Source organism: Phacochoerus africanus, chromosome 2, assembly GCF_016906955.1.
Source record: "Phacochoerus africanus isolate WHEZ1 chromosome 2, ROS_Pafr_v1, whole genome shotgun sequence".
NCBI lineage: Eukaryota > Metazoa > Chordata > Mammalia > Artiodactyla > Suidae > Phacochoerus > Phacochoerus africanus.
Window position 1 is genome coordinate 16,381,401 of NC_062545.1, and position 15,899 is coordinate 16,397,299.

General features: G+C 41.4%; 1 protein-coding gene across 1 annotated transcript in view; it reads left to right on the plus strand.

The window, feature by feature from the left end:
• The first annotated feature begins 576 nt into the window (after window positions 1-576).
• Window positions 577-15,899, plus strand: part of PPIL4 (peptidylprolyl isomerase like 4) — a 43,996-nt gene continuing 28,673 nt past the window's right edge. Inside the window, 9 exon segments of the mRNA XM_047769121.1 lie at window positions 577-592; window positions 5,235-5,360; window positions 10,271-10,338; window positions 10,425-10,489; window positions 11,037-11,136; window positions 11,138-11,155; window positions 11,788-11,930; window positions 14,211-14,307; window positions 15,060-15,176. Coding sequence (XP_047625077.1) covers window positions 577-592; window positions 5,235-5,360; window positions 10,271-10,338; window positions 10,425-10,489; window positions 11,037-11,136; window positions 11,138-11,155; window positions 11,788-11,930; window positions 14,211-14,307; window positions 15,060-15,176 — 750 coding nt within the window.

Sequence of the window (15,899 nt, forward strand, 5' to 3'; positions counted from 1 at the left end):
ACTGCACCACAGTGGGAACTCCCCTCTTTCTGTTTTGACTTAATGGCTTAACAGTTCTAGGAATTCCCTGCTAGTCCAGTGGTTGAGACTCAGTGTTTTCACCTTTGCAGCCTGGCTTCAATCCCTGGTCTGGGAACTGAGATCCCACATCAAACTGCTGCCACGCTGTGGCCAAAAAAAAAAAAAAAAAAAAGACTTAACAGCCCTAATGGTTTGGAATGAGGTCCTTGTTACAACTTGGATGTGACTGAAAAATGCCAAAGAAAATGAGAAAACAGAACCAATAGGAGATCGATCTATCGATCTGTATAGAGATATCATAGGAGTTGGCTCATGTTGTTATGGAAGCTGAGAAGTTCCATAATCTGCTCTCTGCAAGCTGGGAACCATGAATCATGTAGTATAATTCAGTCCAAATCTAAAGGCCTGAGAATTGAAGGGCTGAGTCTGAAAGCCAGGGAACCAGGTGTTCTGATGACCAAAGGCAGGCAATGATGAATCTCAGCTCAAGCAGAGAGATCAAATTTGCCCCTTTTCTGCCTTTTTGTTCTCTTCTATCCCTCAAGAGATTGGACGATGCCCATCTGCAATGGTGAGGGTAATCGTGCTTACTCAGTCTACTGATTAAAATGCTGATCTCTTCCAGAAGTATCCTCACAGGCACATGCAAAACAGTACTTTTCCAGCTCTCTGGGCAACCTTTAGCCCAATCAAGTGGACATAAAATTAACCATTATAGCTATCTTTTGTGAAACATCATTCAGTATTAGATAGCAATGCAGTAGATTATGGGAAAAGAAAAGAAACATTTGAAATATTTTATTGGAGCGAGTTCCCATTGTGACACAGTGGAAAAGAATCCGACTATTTTCCATGAGGATGTGGGTTCAATTCCTGTACTTGCTCAGTGCGTTAAGGATCTGGCATTGCCGAGAGCTATGGTGTAGTTCGAAGACACAGTTCAGATGCTGTGTTGCTGTGGCTGTGGTGTAGGTTGGCAGCTGCAGTTCCAATTTTGATCCCTAGCCTGGGAACTTCCCTATGCCACAAGTTCAGCCCTAAAAAGAAAAAAAAAAAAAAGAAAGAAAGAAAGAAAAAAGAAAGAAAGACAAAGAAAAAGAAAAAAAAATTACTGGAGCATAGTTGACTTAGTTTTGTATTAGTTTCAGGTGTACAGCAAGTGAATTGGTTATACCTATACACATATCCGTTCTTTTTTCCCTCATACATTACTACAAACTATTGAGTAAATTTTCCTGTGCTATACAGTAGGTCCTTATAAATTATCTACTTTATACAGTACTGTGTATTATTATTATTAGTTATTATCAGGTAGTAGTATTGTGATTCCCATTCTTCTAATTTATCCTTTCCCCCATGACTTACCCTATGATAACCATAAGTTTGTTTTCTATGTCTGTGAATCTATTTCTGTTTTGTAAATAAGTTCACTTGTATTGTTTTTAAAAATTCCACACATAAGTGATATCATATGATATCAGGCTGGGGATTGAACTTGTACCTCCACAGTGACCTGAGCTGCTAGAGTGAGATTCTAAACCACTGTGCCACAGCAGGAACTCCCATTTTGTTCTTTTTAAAGCTGAGTAATATTCCACATCTTCTTTATCCATTTCCCTATTGATGGACATTAGGTTGCTTCCGTGTCTTAACTATTGTAAATAGAAGTGCAGTGAACATCGTGGTGCATGTATATTTTCAAATTTCAGTTTTCTCTGAATATAAGCCCAGGAGTGGGATTGCAGTACCATAGGGTAGTTCTATATTTAGCTTTTTTTTTTTTTGTCTTTTTGCCATTTTCTTGGGCCCCTCCCATGGCATAGGGAGATTCCCAGGCTAGGGGTCGAATCGGAGCTGCAGCTGCTGTCCTATGCCAGAGCCACAGCAACACGGGATCTGAGCTGCATCTGCGATCTACACCACAGCTCACGGTAACCCCGGATCCTAACCCACTGAGCAAGGCCAGGGATCGAACCTGCAACCTCATGGTTCCTAGTCAGATTCGTTAACCACTGAGCCACGACGGGAACTCCTATATTTAGTTTTTGAAGGAACTCACATGCTGTTTCCATTGTGGTTGCACAAATATACATTCTCACCAACACTGTAGGAGGGTTCCCTTTTCTCCATGGCCTCTCCAGCATTTATTGTTTGTAGGCTTTTGTTGATGGCCATTCTGACTGGTGTAAGGTGATACTTCATTGTAGTTTGACATGCATTTCTTTAATAATTGGTGATGTTGAGCATATTTTCATTTGCTTTTTGGCTATCTGTCTTTTTTGAGAAATATCTTTTTATCTTCTGCCCATTTTTTGATTGGGTTGTTTGCTTTTTAGATGAAAAGCTGCATGAGATGTTTGTATGTTTCAGAGATTAATCCCTTATCAGTTGCTTCATTTGCAAAAATATTCTCCCATTTTATGGCTTCTCTTCTACTTTTTTTTTCTTTTCATGGCTGCACTTGTAGCATATGGAAGTTCCCAGGCTAGAGGTTGAATTGGAGCTGCAGCTACAGGCCTACGCCACAGCAATACTGGATCTGAGCTGCATCTGTGACCTGCTCCTTAGCTTTTGTCAATCCCAGATCCTTAACCCACTGAATGAGGCCAGGGATCAAACCTGCATCCTTCCAGAGACTACATCAGATCCTTAACCCACTGAGCCACAACGGGAATGCCTTTTATGTAAAATCCCATCCACTACTGGATGAAACCCTTTTAACAGTACCCCAAATCTTCTGGATCACCTGTGTTACTAGCCTTCTATGGTCGAGGAAATGGTTCTCTCTTGATGCTTCTTCTCATATCTAGAGTCATACTGTTATAATAATTGATTTTATAGAACTGTATATTTGATCAATCATTTCAAGTCGCCTAGTCATCATTTTATTTTTATTTTTATTTATTTATTTATTTTTTGTCTGTCTTTGTTGTTGTTGTTGCTATTTCTTGGGCTGCTCCCGTGGCATATGGAGGTTCCCAGGCTAGGGGTTGAATCGGAGCTGTAGCCACCGGCCTACGCCAGAGCCACAGCAACGCGGGATCCGAGCCGCGTCTGCAACCTACACCACAGCTCACGGCAACGCCGGATCGTTAACCCTCTGAGCAAGGGCAGGGACCGAACCCGCAACCTCATGGTTCCTAGTCGGATTCGTAACCACTGCGTCACGACGGGAACTCCCATCATTATTTTTATTTATTTTTTTTTGTCTTTTTTGTTGTTGCTATTGTTGTTGTTGTTGTTGTTGCTATTTCTTGGGCCGCTCCCGGGGCATATGGAGGTTCCCAGGCTAGGGGTCTAATCGGAGCTGTAGCCACCGGCCTACGCCAGAGCCACAGCAGCGTGGGATCCGAGCCACGTCTGCAACCTACACCACAGCTCACGGCAACGCCGGATCGTTAACCCACTGAGCAAGGGCAGGGACCGAACCCACAACCTCATGGTTCCTAGTCGGATTCGTTAACCACTGCGCCACAACGGGAACTCCCCATCATTATTTTTAATTGGAGGGTTAGTTAATCCTTTGCAAAAAACAATAATCTTATAAAATAGGCAGGGCCTCTCTCACAAGCATCCTGTCTTAATAAATCTATATCTTTGCCTATCACTTTGTCTCTCACTGAATTCCTTCTGTGCAGAGGCATGAAGAAACTGAACCTCAGTGAGCCCAGACACCAGGAGTTTACGGTGGGGGATTAGGCGGTGGACATGTTTGGAGAGTCACTCTTCAGCCCCAGCAGCGACAGAAAATGAACAAGCAGATAAAAAAGCTCTGTAAGCCCTGTGTGTGGGAGCAAACCCCCCAACAAAAGGAAGATGTTAATGAAGGGGTCTTTATTCCAGAAAGAAGACCACCAAACTACTGAACACCAACTTTGAAAACAATGCAATTTGCCTCTACCCTGATCCTTATCTTCAGTCCTCTTTTCTTATTTCCCAAACTATGAAACCACCTCCCAATCTCCTAAGGGAGGCACAGTCTTTGAGGCATTAGCCTGATGTGACTCTCCTTTGCCTGGCAAAGCAATATAGCTATTCCTCCCCACTCCCCCCCCCCCAAAAAAAAGGCAGGGCACAAGTAATATAGTTAGTAACATTAATATGGTCTTAAGTAAGTACTTAAGCTAAGGACTTCCATTAAATGTGGCCGGGTATCTCCTTAGGTCATCTGACCAGTCCGTTTTGTACGAAGCCTCTATCTTCAAGTTATTTATTTATTTTTTGGCCTTGCCCCAGGAATGTGGAAGTTTCCCAGGCTAGGAATTGAACCCACATCACAAGCAGTGACCTGAGACACAGCAGTGATATCAGGTCCTTAACCCACTGAGCCACCAGGGAACTCCACCAATCTCTATCTTTAATGGAGATGATATATTGGCATTGTACATAAAATTCACCAAATATGGCTACACATGTGAGGTGAGTGGGTCATCATTACCCCTTAGGGGACTGAGAAAGGAATGTGATCTTTTAAGGAGTTTCATGGCTGGTGCCAGAAGAAGAAAAATTGATTTTATGGTTGAGCAGGAATTTCTCCCATTGGCGGGGTCTGCTTAATGCACAGCGCACACTGGAGGGGAGGGAGGAAGCCAAAGGGCAGAGAATTTTGTTTAAACTTTTGTCTTGCCTTAAAATGTGAATTTTATTTCGTTAAGAGTACTGATAAAAGCAGTAGAGATAAAGGACTGAATGAAGCCTATGATTTTTAGCTTGTTGCACTAAGGACCCCACCCACGACCTGCTGCATAACAGGTACACTCTCTGCTCTACATAAGATTAGCCAGGAAGAACTCCCTGCTAACCATCTTTCTCGGTAGCAAATTGTACATTTCAGGCCTGATTCAAGGCAATAAAAAGAGGCCGATTAGAAACCGAGGGCAGATGTCCCAATAAGGCGAGGGAAGGTGAAGCCAGAGTCGCCCTCGGGCTACGACGGAGGGCAGCCAGAACGGCTTGAAAGAAATGTCCGTCCCGTTCTTGAGATGGTCACAAAAGGGGTACAAAACCCTTCAGAGGAGCCCTTTGAGTGACAGGCTTCCGCTCCAGCTCCCAAGGATTTTCAAAAGGGCCGCGCGAGAGGCGGGGATCCAGGGCTCTGCCAGGTTGGGCGTGGCATCGACCAGACCTGCCTCCAGAGAGCCTCTAGGAAGGGGCGGTGTCGCCGGAGGAATGACGTAAAAAAGGCGTCGCGCCGAAGGTGACGCGTGGCGTAGATGACGTCGGGCTATTCCTGTCACTCCAGGCGCTGGTTGCAGAGGATCGGGCGCCATGGCGGTTTCTCCTGGAGACCACTTTGGGCGACGTCGTCATCGACTTGTACACGGAGGAGCGGCCGCGCGGTGAGGCCCGGGCACACTCAACTCTCGCCGGGCCGCGATCTCCTTTCCCCACTTTGCACTTTCCCCACTTTGCCTAGTCCCCGGCGAGGACTGGTTCGAGCTTCTGGGCTGCTGGTCCCCGCGACCGGGCTGTTTTATTAGCGGGCCTTGGTTGAGAAATGTTTTTGAGGAGCATCCCTTCTCCCGCATCTGGTCCTGCTAATCGGGTGGCGAGTACTTGTGGTTATTAAATCCGTGTGTGTGTGTGTGTGTGTGTAATGCCAAGCGCATGTACAGTGCCCATAGCTCTTGTGGCTTTCTACTGCGTTTTACAAATCCGAGGAACGCAACTGGTATTCCTTGGTGTGTAATCGGTAAATCTTGAGGAAGGCAGGGAGGACGGGCTAGGAGCATTGTGTGTGGGCACTCACTCCTGGCTGGAGGAAGAGCTGCACCAAGCCTTAGCAAACACTCATTGATCGCCCACTATGCGGGACTTTGTGCCAGCCCCGGGAGGGCGCCTTGCCGTTGAGGGTCTAATTTTCCATTGGGGGAAAGTAGGCGCCGGCAATCTATTTAATTCTTAAGTGTTGTAGTGGAAGAATGTGTAAGTTGCCATGGAAAACCAGAGGAGGGAGTCTTTCTTCCTGGTTGGGGGTGGGGAGAAGCGAAGCTAGCAAAGAAGGCAGAACACTTGAACCAGCTCTTTCAAAGATGAGTGGGATCGAGGGTTTTCTTAACAGTTTGCTTGGAATTTTCTGGAAATAGCAAGTAGATCGGTGGCTTGACGGTGGAATGGCAGACTGCGAGTCTGGTCATAGACCTTTCTAAGTTAGTGAAACAGCCTTGTGTGCCCTACCGATGATCAAAATCTTTGAAGAGTTTAAAAGCAAGATTGAGGCAGGGCACACTTCCTGTGTAGGAAGATAATAGGGCAGCACTGTGGAGAATGTATCAGAGTGACCAAGGGAGTTTAGTTACAATCAGGGTTTCTGTCCCCATGGAATGCAGTCTATCAAGAGGATGAAACAGGCCTCAATAGGGCACCAGGAGTGCCTCCTGACACACTACACTATATCCTACACTCAGTTATCCCAAAAGCCCCACAGCACTCAACCACACATCCATGCTTTCTCATACTGTTGCCTCTACCCTACATTTCTCTCCTTTTGGCAAACCTCCTGCTTACTCAAATCTCAGGTCATGCATAATCTCTTTGTGAAGCTCTCTGGTGTCCTTAAGTAGAGTTAGATCCATTTCTTCTGCTCAGTCTCAGGTCTTTATAAATCATACAACACATATTTTGTTATACATTTACTTGTTGTCCTGGAATCATTTGCACGCCTTGGTCCCCTTTCAAGAATGTCACTCTAAAAGAGCAGGGACTGTGCTTTAAGTAGCTCTGTATCCTGAGCACCTAGTGCAGTGCCTGGCTCTTTGAGGGCACACACTAAAGGCTCATATGGAGTAATGCAAATATATATGTTGCCTTAGGACTCTTTGTGTGTGTGATAGAAACTCAGCTAAACTGGCTTAAAGAAAACAATTGATTGCCTCATGTTATTGGGGAAAGCTTTTAAGGATGGGAGGACAATGCTTGGCAGGATCTTATGGGGAATTATGGTTTTCATCTCTTGGTTCTGCTTCCTTTTGAATTTGACACTCTCCATATGGAGCAGCACCTGGCAAATGAGTGGACCTTTCCCCGTGGAACTGTGAGAAACAAGGGGACGTAGAGTTATTCCACCTAATTACAGATGGAATGGACAAGCAGTTTCTGCAAAGATAGCTTGGAACACTAAAAGCATAAGTCCAGTAAACATGAGATTGGATACCTTCTTTTGTGTGTAACTATTAATCTATAGTAAAAATATCCAGACTTATTTTTTTTCTCCTCCCTTTCTCTCCCTTCTTTTGTTTCCTTTTTTTTTTTTACTGTTTATTATAGAAGACTTGAAATATACACAAAAGTAGAAAGAATCATGTAAATGAACCCCGTGTGCTGATGGTCAGCTTCATTTAACAGTCGTGAATACGTTCATTATACCCCACCTCCACTGGATTTTTTATAGCAAGTCCTTTACATGACATTTATTTAATCTGTAACTACTTAAAGCTGTATCTTAAAAGATAGTTTTTTTTTTGGTTTTTTGTTTTTGTCTTTTTGCCTTTTTCTAGGGCTACTTCCACAGCATATGGAGGTTCCCCGGCTAGGGGTCAAATTGGAGCTGTAGCTGCTGGCCTGCACCATAGCCGTAGCAATGCCAGATCCGAGCCACATCTGTGACCTACAACCATAGTTCATGGCAATGCCGGATCCTTAACCCACTGAGCGAGGCCAGGGATCGAACCCACAACCTCGTGGTTCCTAGTCGGATTCGTTCACCACTGAGCCATGATGGGAACTCCTTAAAAGATAGTTTTTTAAAAAGATGATATAACCACACATCTGAAAAAATAAGCAATGATTCCTTAGTATCATTCATATTTTTCTATGTCTCATAAATATTTAAAGGATATTTTGTAATTTGGTTTAGGATCCAAATAAAGGCTATATATTATATTGGTTGTTTGTATCTCTTAAATATCTTTTCATCTTTAGGGTCCTCCCCACTCCTCCTCCCCCCCCCCAAACAATTTTTGAGGAAGAGTGGTGGATCATTTGTTTTGTAGAATTTTCCTCATTTTGGATTTGACAGATTATATCCCTGTTGTATCTCTTAATGTAGTCTTCTCTCCTTTCTGTTTCTCATTAATGGCTGCTTAGATCAAGAGTCTTGAGCAAATTCAGGTGAAATGTTTTTGGTAAGAGTATTTCATATAAGGTGGTCTGTACTATCAACTGCATCACATTCGAGAGGCACTTGCTGTCTGGTTGGATCTTTTGTGATGTTAAAATTGGTTAGAGGTTCAGGCTGTCTACCTGATATGTCTGTTATAGTCTTCCCATTAGCTTGTCACCTAAAGATTTTGACAGCCATTGTTGATCATTGCTTACACCCATTGGTTTTGTTTTCCAGTTAAAGGACTACTCCTATATGTTTGACACTAATCCCGGAAGTATATTTTTCTAGAAAATTGATCAAAAGCCTGACATTCAAGACTCTCCAATAACTTGGCCCCATCTTACCTCTCCAGCCTTTTAATTCTCTATTACTCTGTGATACTGAAGTATTATAGATGTTAGACTAGCCTTATAGGTGTTAGACTACTCTTCAGGACCTTCCCCCAAACATTTAAATTCCATTCTAAGGAGTTCCTGTTGTGGCTTAGCAGTATCCCCACTGGTATCCACGAGGATGGAGGTTCCAACCCTGCCCTTGCTCAGTGGCTTAAGGATTCAGTGTTGCCCTGAGTGTGGTGTAAGTCGCTGACATGGCTCTGATCCCATGTAGCTGTGGCTGTGGTGTAGACCGACAGCTGTAGCTTCAGTTCGACCCCCTCCCTACTCTCTGCCAATCCAGGTCTTGTAATGCTTACCTTAAGCCTCTGTGAGGTCTTCTCATTTCAGGCAGAAACAATCTCTTTTCCACTCTTGTGGCATTTTTAGAAACCACATTGTGGTATTTAAGTGCATAAATGGTATATAGCAGCTATGCCTAATATTGTAACTATTTGTGTTCAGGTGTAAGGATGCAAGTTTAGGGTAAGCTCCTTGAGAGCAGAGACTGCCTCATATATCTGTCTGTTTGATTTCTAGCTAAGTGCTTTGAGTGTTGGTATGTTTCTCTACAACCAGACTATGAACTTGCTTTTTTTTTTTTAAGGGATTTATGATAATAAAGATCTTTATTATTCATCAAAATTAGTCCCATTATCTTTGGGATTTTTTGTTTTGCTTTTTTAAATTGAAGTGTAGTTGATTTACAGTGTTATGTTAATCTCTGCTGTGGAGCAAGTGATTCTCTTACACATATATTTAGTTTATATTCTTTTCCATCACGCTTTATCACAGAACATTGCATAGAGTTTCCTGTGCTATACATTAGGACCTTGTTGTTTATCCACTCTATATGTATAATAGTTTGCATCTGTTAATCCCAAACTCCCAATTCACCTCCCCCTCCCCCTTGGCAACCACGAGCCTGTTCTCTATGCCAAACTATGAACATGGTAAGGGCAGAGACCAAAATTTAATGACATTTGACTTAACAGCAATGCCAGGTATCTAGAAGATATTCAGTATTTATTGGATAAATGAGTGGATTTATTTCAGAAAGCTAGTACAACGATAAATGTAGGAATTTTTGTGAAGAGCTATTTAATCATTGTTAAAAAAATGGTCCCAGATATTTTATTTTCTCTAATTTATGTTATCTCTACCCATTTTGAGAGACTCTGCTAGATCCTTTCCCATCGTGGTGTTCTCTTTAGTGTGTCCTTTCTTTACAAAATCAATCCATCAATAAAGGATTGCTTATCCCACCTAAGTTTCGGTTTCCTGTATGGCTTAGATGCACAAGAAATCCAAAGAAAAAGAGAATAAAAAAGATAACTTAAAATATATTACTTTTTCCTAGGATTTCTACCTTTTTTAAAATGGCTTTGGACATTTGACCATTTATGTGATAGTTTAGAAAATAAATTATACTAACTGTGCTTTTATTTGGTTAAAAATGTATTTGTGGGAGTTCCCGTCGTGGCGCAGTGGTTAACGAATCCGACTAGGAACCATGAGGTTGCGGGCTCGGTCCCTGCCCTTGCTCAGTGGGTTAAGGATCCGGCGTTGCCGTGAGCTGTGGTGTAGGTTGCAGACGTGGCTCGGATCCCACGTTGCTGTGGCTCTGGCGTAGGCCGGTGGCTACAGCTCCGAAGACCCCTAGCCTGGGAACCTCCATATGCCGCGGGAGCGGCCCAAAGAAATAGCAAAAAAGACAAAAAAAATGTATTTGTGGACTACTGTGATATATCTAGTATTTACTTTCTTTCAGCTTGCTTGAATTTCCTGAAGTTGTGCAAAATAAAGTATTACAATTATTGCCTTATTCACAATGTCCAGGTGAGTTGGTGGATATTAGTCATGTTCTTTGTTGTTGGAACCGTCCAGTAAAACTGTGAATTAACAAAGTATTCTATGTGTTGTAGAGGGATTTTATCATACAGACCGGTGATCCTACAGGGACTGGCCGTGGAGGAGAGTCTGTTTTTGGGTAAGTTCTTTTATTTTTAAATGAGTAAAAATAGAATTGCCTCTTAATAGTGTTAACTAACATATTTCAATCTGCATTTTAAAATATGGTTCAGGAGTTCCCATTGTGGCTTGGTGGGTTTTAAGAACCCACTAGTGTCCATGAAGATGTGGGTTGGATCTCTGGCCTCGGTAGTGGATCAAGGATCTGGTTTTGCTGCAAGCTGTGGTGCAGGTCACAGATGTAGCTTGGATCCAGCATTTCTGTGGCTGTGGTGTAGACCAGCACCTGCAGCTCCAATTTACCCCCTAACCTGGGAACTTCCATATGCTGCAGGTGTGGCCATAAAAAAATAAAATAAAATATGGTTCAAATACGGGATTTTCCCCAAGTTCCATAAATGTCTCTAACAAAAACAACAACAAAGGAATGTTTTGACTCATAGTGGCATTTCTATAAAGAAGTGATAACCCTATATGTTAACCTTTGTGCCCTGATATAATCCTAGTACTTCTGTATTTCATGTGGAGAGTACTTATATTGTATATCCTTATTATATGTATTTTAGTCAACTCTATGGTGATCAAGCAAGCTTTTTCGAGGCTGAAAAAGTGCCAAGAATTAAGCACAAGAAGAAAGGCACTGTGTCCATGGTGAACAATGGCAGTTGATCAGCATGGATCTCAGGTTAGGAAATGGTTGAGGAGATGAGTTTTGCTGGAGGGAACCTACAAAAATTGCCTTTTTAAACTATCCAGTAAGGAGAGAATTTCAATCAAAGATATTTGAAAACAAATTACACTATTTTTTCCTATATTAAAACAAATCCTTAATATTTTGTTCTTTTAAATGTAAGCCATGCCTATTGGGAGGAATTAGGAAATACAGAAAAGCACAAAGAAAATAACATTAGGTACAGTCCTGTCATTCGTGGATCATCACTGTCCACATTGCGACCCAGTTCCTTTTAGCATTTATTACTCATTTCAAAACGGGTCATGTTGAATGCCTCTCATTCATTTCATTCATTGTCGCCGCAGCCCCATTAGGGTAGATGTTTTTTTTTCTCTCTTATAGTTTATATGCGAATAAACTGGATTTGGTTTGTCAAGCATTTTAGACAATCAGGAGAGCATCTGCCTATTTATTAATATTTTATGTTTAAGCTTTGTGCCTTTTACTTAGTATTGGTAACAAGTGGGTGAGAATTCATGCAAGTTTAATGTAGAATCTTTTGTATATTTGTTTGTCAGTGTATAACTGATTTCAGCTTGAATTATATGTATGTATTTGTATTTACTCTGTGTCTTTCTATATAGTTTCTTATCACTACAGGAGATAATCTCGATTACCTTGATGGTGTTCACACAGTGTTTGGTGAGGTGACAGAAGGCATGGACATAATTAAGAAAATTAATGAGACCTTTGTTGACAAGGACTTTGTACCATATCAGGATATCAGGTGTGGTTAAAATTTACTCTCTGAACGTACTAGAATGTTTTTGTTTGTTGGTTTGTTTTTACTTTTTAGGGCCGCATCTGCAGCATAAGGAGGTTCCCAGGCTAGGGGTCTAATTGGAACTACAGCTGCCGGCCTATGCCACAGCCACAGCAACGCCATATTCGAGCCGCGTCTGTGACCTACACCACAGCTCACGGCAACACCAGATCCTTGACCCACTGAGCGAGGCTAGGGATCGAACCTGCAACCTCATGGTTCCTAGTCAGACTCGTTTCCACTGTGCCACAAGGGGAACTCCAATGAATGTACTAGAATGTTTTAATACATGATGTTTGATATGTAGTAGTGATGGCATATGTAGGACTAGTTTTTGGAAAATTCTAAACTAAGAATTAATACAAGACTATAAGAATCTTTATAATAGAGAAGACCTTTTTTAAAAAAATACTAATTATAATTGCTTATGTTGTGTGGAATTATGAATCCTTTAATTTAGTTTTTAAAAAATGCAGATTATTGGAGTTCCCACTGTGGCACAATGGGATTGGTGGTATCTTGGGAGTGCTGGGACACAGGTTCCACCCCTGGGCCAGCACAGTGGGTTAAGGATCTGGGGTTGCTGCAATTGCAGTTTAGGTCACAACTACAGCTTGGATCTGATCCCTGGCTTGGGAACTCCATACACTGTGGGACAGCCAAAAAATAAAAAAAAAAAATGCAGATTATTGAAAGATATGACAAAATTACTAAAATTTAGACATTTATATTATATCTTAACATAATGCATAGTAATAAATGTAACATCGAATAATCAAAAACAGTAACAGTAATTGTGAAAGTATATTCATTATTTTTTATTTTTGTTTGTTTGTTTTTTGTCTTTTTGTCTTTTTCCAGGGCCACACCTGTGGCATATGGAGGTTCCCAGGCTAGAGGCCTAATTGGAGCTGTAGCTGCTGGCTTATGCCAGAGCGACAGCAATGCAGGATCCAAGCCACGTCTGCGACCTATACCACAGCTCACAGCAACACCAGATCCTTTTTTTTTTTTTGTCTTTTGCCTTTTCTAGGGCCACTTCGGCAGGATATGGAGGTTCCCAGGCTAGGAGTTGAATTGGAGCTGTAGCCTCTGGTCTACGCAGAGCCAGAGCAATGCAGGATCCCAGACGCATCTGCGATTGACACCACAGCTCATGGCAACACTGGATCCTTAACCCACTGAACAAGGCCAGGGATCAAACCCGCAACCTCATGGTTCCTAGTCAGATTTGTTAACCACTGCGTCATGATGGGAACTCCAATGCCAGATCCTAACCCACAATTTTTTTTTTTTGTCTTTTTGCTATTTCTTGGGCCGCTCCCACGGCATATGGAGTTTCCCAGGCTAGAGGTCTAATCGGAGCTGTAGCCGCCAGCCTATGCCAGAGCCACAGCAACTCGGGATCCGAGCTGCGTCTGCAGCCTACACCACAGCTCACGGCAACGCCGGATCGTTAACCCACTGAGCAAGGGCAGGGACCGAACCCGCAACCTCATGGTTCCTAGTCAGATTCGTTAACCACGGCTCCACGACGGGAACTCCTTAACCCACGATTTTTTAAATGGTTTTTATTTTTTCCATTTTAGTTGGTTTACAGTGTTCTGTCAGTTTTCAACTATACAGCAAAGTGACCAGTCATACATACATATATACATTCATTTTCTCATATTATCCTCTATTATGCTCCATCATAAGTGACTAAAGTTCCCAGGGCTATACAGCAGGATCTCATTGCTTATCCATTCCGAAAGCAATACTTTGCATCTCTTAACTCCAGATTCATCCCACCCCCCGCCTTGTGAACATATATTCTAATAATATCCTTGTGCAGTAAAATTGAAGAGCATGTGAGGGGGAGTTCTCATTGTGGCACAGTGGGTTAAGAATCCGAATGGTAGCCATGAGGATGCAGGTTTGATCTCTGGCCTCGCTCAGTGGATTAAAGGATCCAGCGTTGCTCCGAGCTGTTGTGTGGGTTGCAGAAGTGGTTCAGATCTGGTGTTGCTGTGGCTGTGGCATAGGCTGTCAGCTGCAGCTCTGATTCAGTCCCTAGCCTGGGAACTTCCATATGCTGAGGGTGCAGCCCTAAAAAGACCAAAAAATAAAAATAAAATAAAATAAAATAGCATATGGGGCTTTTGGCATTAAAGATACTTAAGACATTTGTTGTGTTTCTATAAAAAACAAAACATATATTCTGAAATAACAAAAGTAACATTTGACTTGGATTTATTTCGTAAGGATAAATCATACAGTGATTTTAGATGATCCATTTGATGATCCTCCTGATTTATTAATTCCTGATCGATCTCCAGAACCCACAAGGGAACAACTAGATGTAAGTAGAATCTTTTTGTGATTGAATGTACATACATATAAATGCTTTTCATAGCTTTTGCTTTTTAGCTTATTAAAACATTTCTTCAGCATGATTATCTTGCTTCATCAGTAATACTAGGACAAGTGTAGAGTTCTTTTTCTCTTCCATGGAGATACTCATTTTTCTAGCTATCTTTTTATTTCCCCAATAGACTTTCTTCTGTTTCCTTTCCACTAGAACAAACTTAGTTCTGGAAACTTATATGAACATCTTGGGAAAATGTTTCTCTTACCTCTTAACTCTCGATAGGGGTGTGAGTTTAAGGCTAAATTAAGTTATCATCTTGTGAAGGAACTTTTCAACTGGGGATTCTCTGGAGCCAGGCAAGAACCCAGAAATTTCTATGGCATAATGTAGACTTTTCTCTCAGATTTTTTAAGGTATAAATTTCTTCTTATGGGACTTCCTCAAAGCTGAATTTATCTTTATGGTTGGGATTTGGTGCTTAATTTCTAAGATCATTTATCTTCTGTATTCAGCACTTAGTTGGATACCAGATAGTTTTTATGTAAATGTTTATTGATTTAAAAATAAATTAGAAGCTTAGTCTGTCTAGTATTATTGAATTAATTTTAATCATTTTTCAGAGGTTTGTAAGTTTGTTTCACCTTTGTAAAACAAATACACATTTGATGGAACTAAGAATAAAGCATAATGTTTCTTAGTTCTTTCTACTCTTTAAATATATGAGTGATTTATCTGTCTTACAGAGTGGTCGAATAGGAGCAGATGAAGAAATTGATGATTTCAAAGGAAGATCAGCTGAAGAAGTAGAAGAAATAAAGGCAGAAAAAGAGGCCAAAACTCAAGCTATTCTATTAGAAATGGTAAGATAATTACTTTGTCCAAATAGTTGTTCAGCAGTATACTAAATACATGCTCACTGTGAGTTTAATTTTGGCATTTTGGTAGTCTTAAAATATTAAAAGCTTAGCTGAGAGTTTTTTCTGGATTAAATTTTATATGATATAATAACATGCAAAAGTAAACAAATTTGATTCCACTATCAGTATAGTGCCAAGTGCCTTTTTAAAAAATGGGAAGTGAGTGTCTAGCTTACAAATGGTAATTGGGTTTTAGTTGTTTATACTCACCTCATCTTAAAAGATTGTCTCTTGGACTGAATTTTAAGTGTATTAAAGACTAATTCTTTGTATATCTCAAGTATTGAGACTAAATAGTGGAATAGTAGTTACAGGATAAAACAAACTTGAACAGAAATTGAGCACTCTTAAATATCCTCCTTTTCTGTGTTACTAACAATACGAAGTGATTTAGAGAACAGTTACTCAGTTGATGATTAGTTGACCTCGTGGGCATTTTTTTCTTTTTTTTCTTTTTTTAAAAAATTTTATGGGAGTTCCCGTCGTGGCGCAGTGGTTAACGAATCTGACTAGGAACCATGAGGTTGTGGGTTCGATCCCTGGCCTTGCTCAGTGGGTTAAGGATCCGGTGTTGCTGTGAGCTGTGGTGTAGGTTGCAGATGCGGCTAGATCTCTCGTTGCTGTGGCTCTGGCGTAGGCCTGCAGCTACAGCTCCGAAGACCCCTA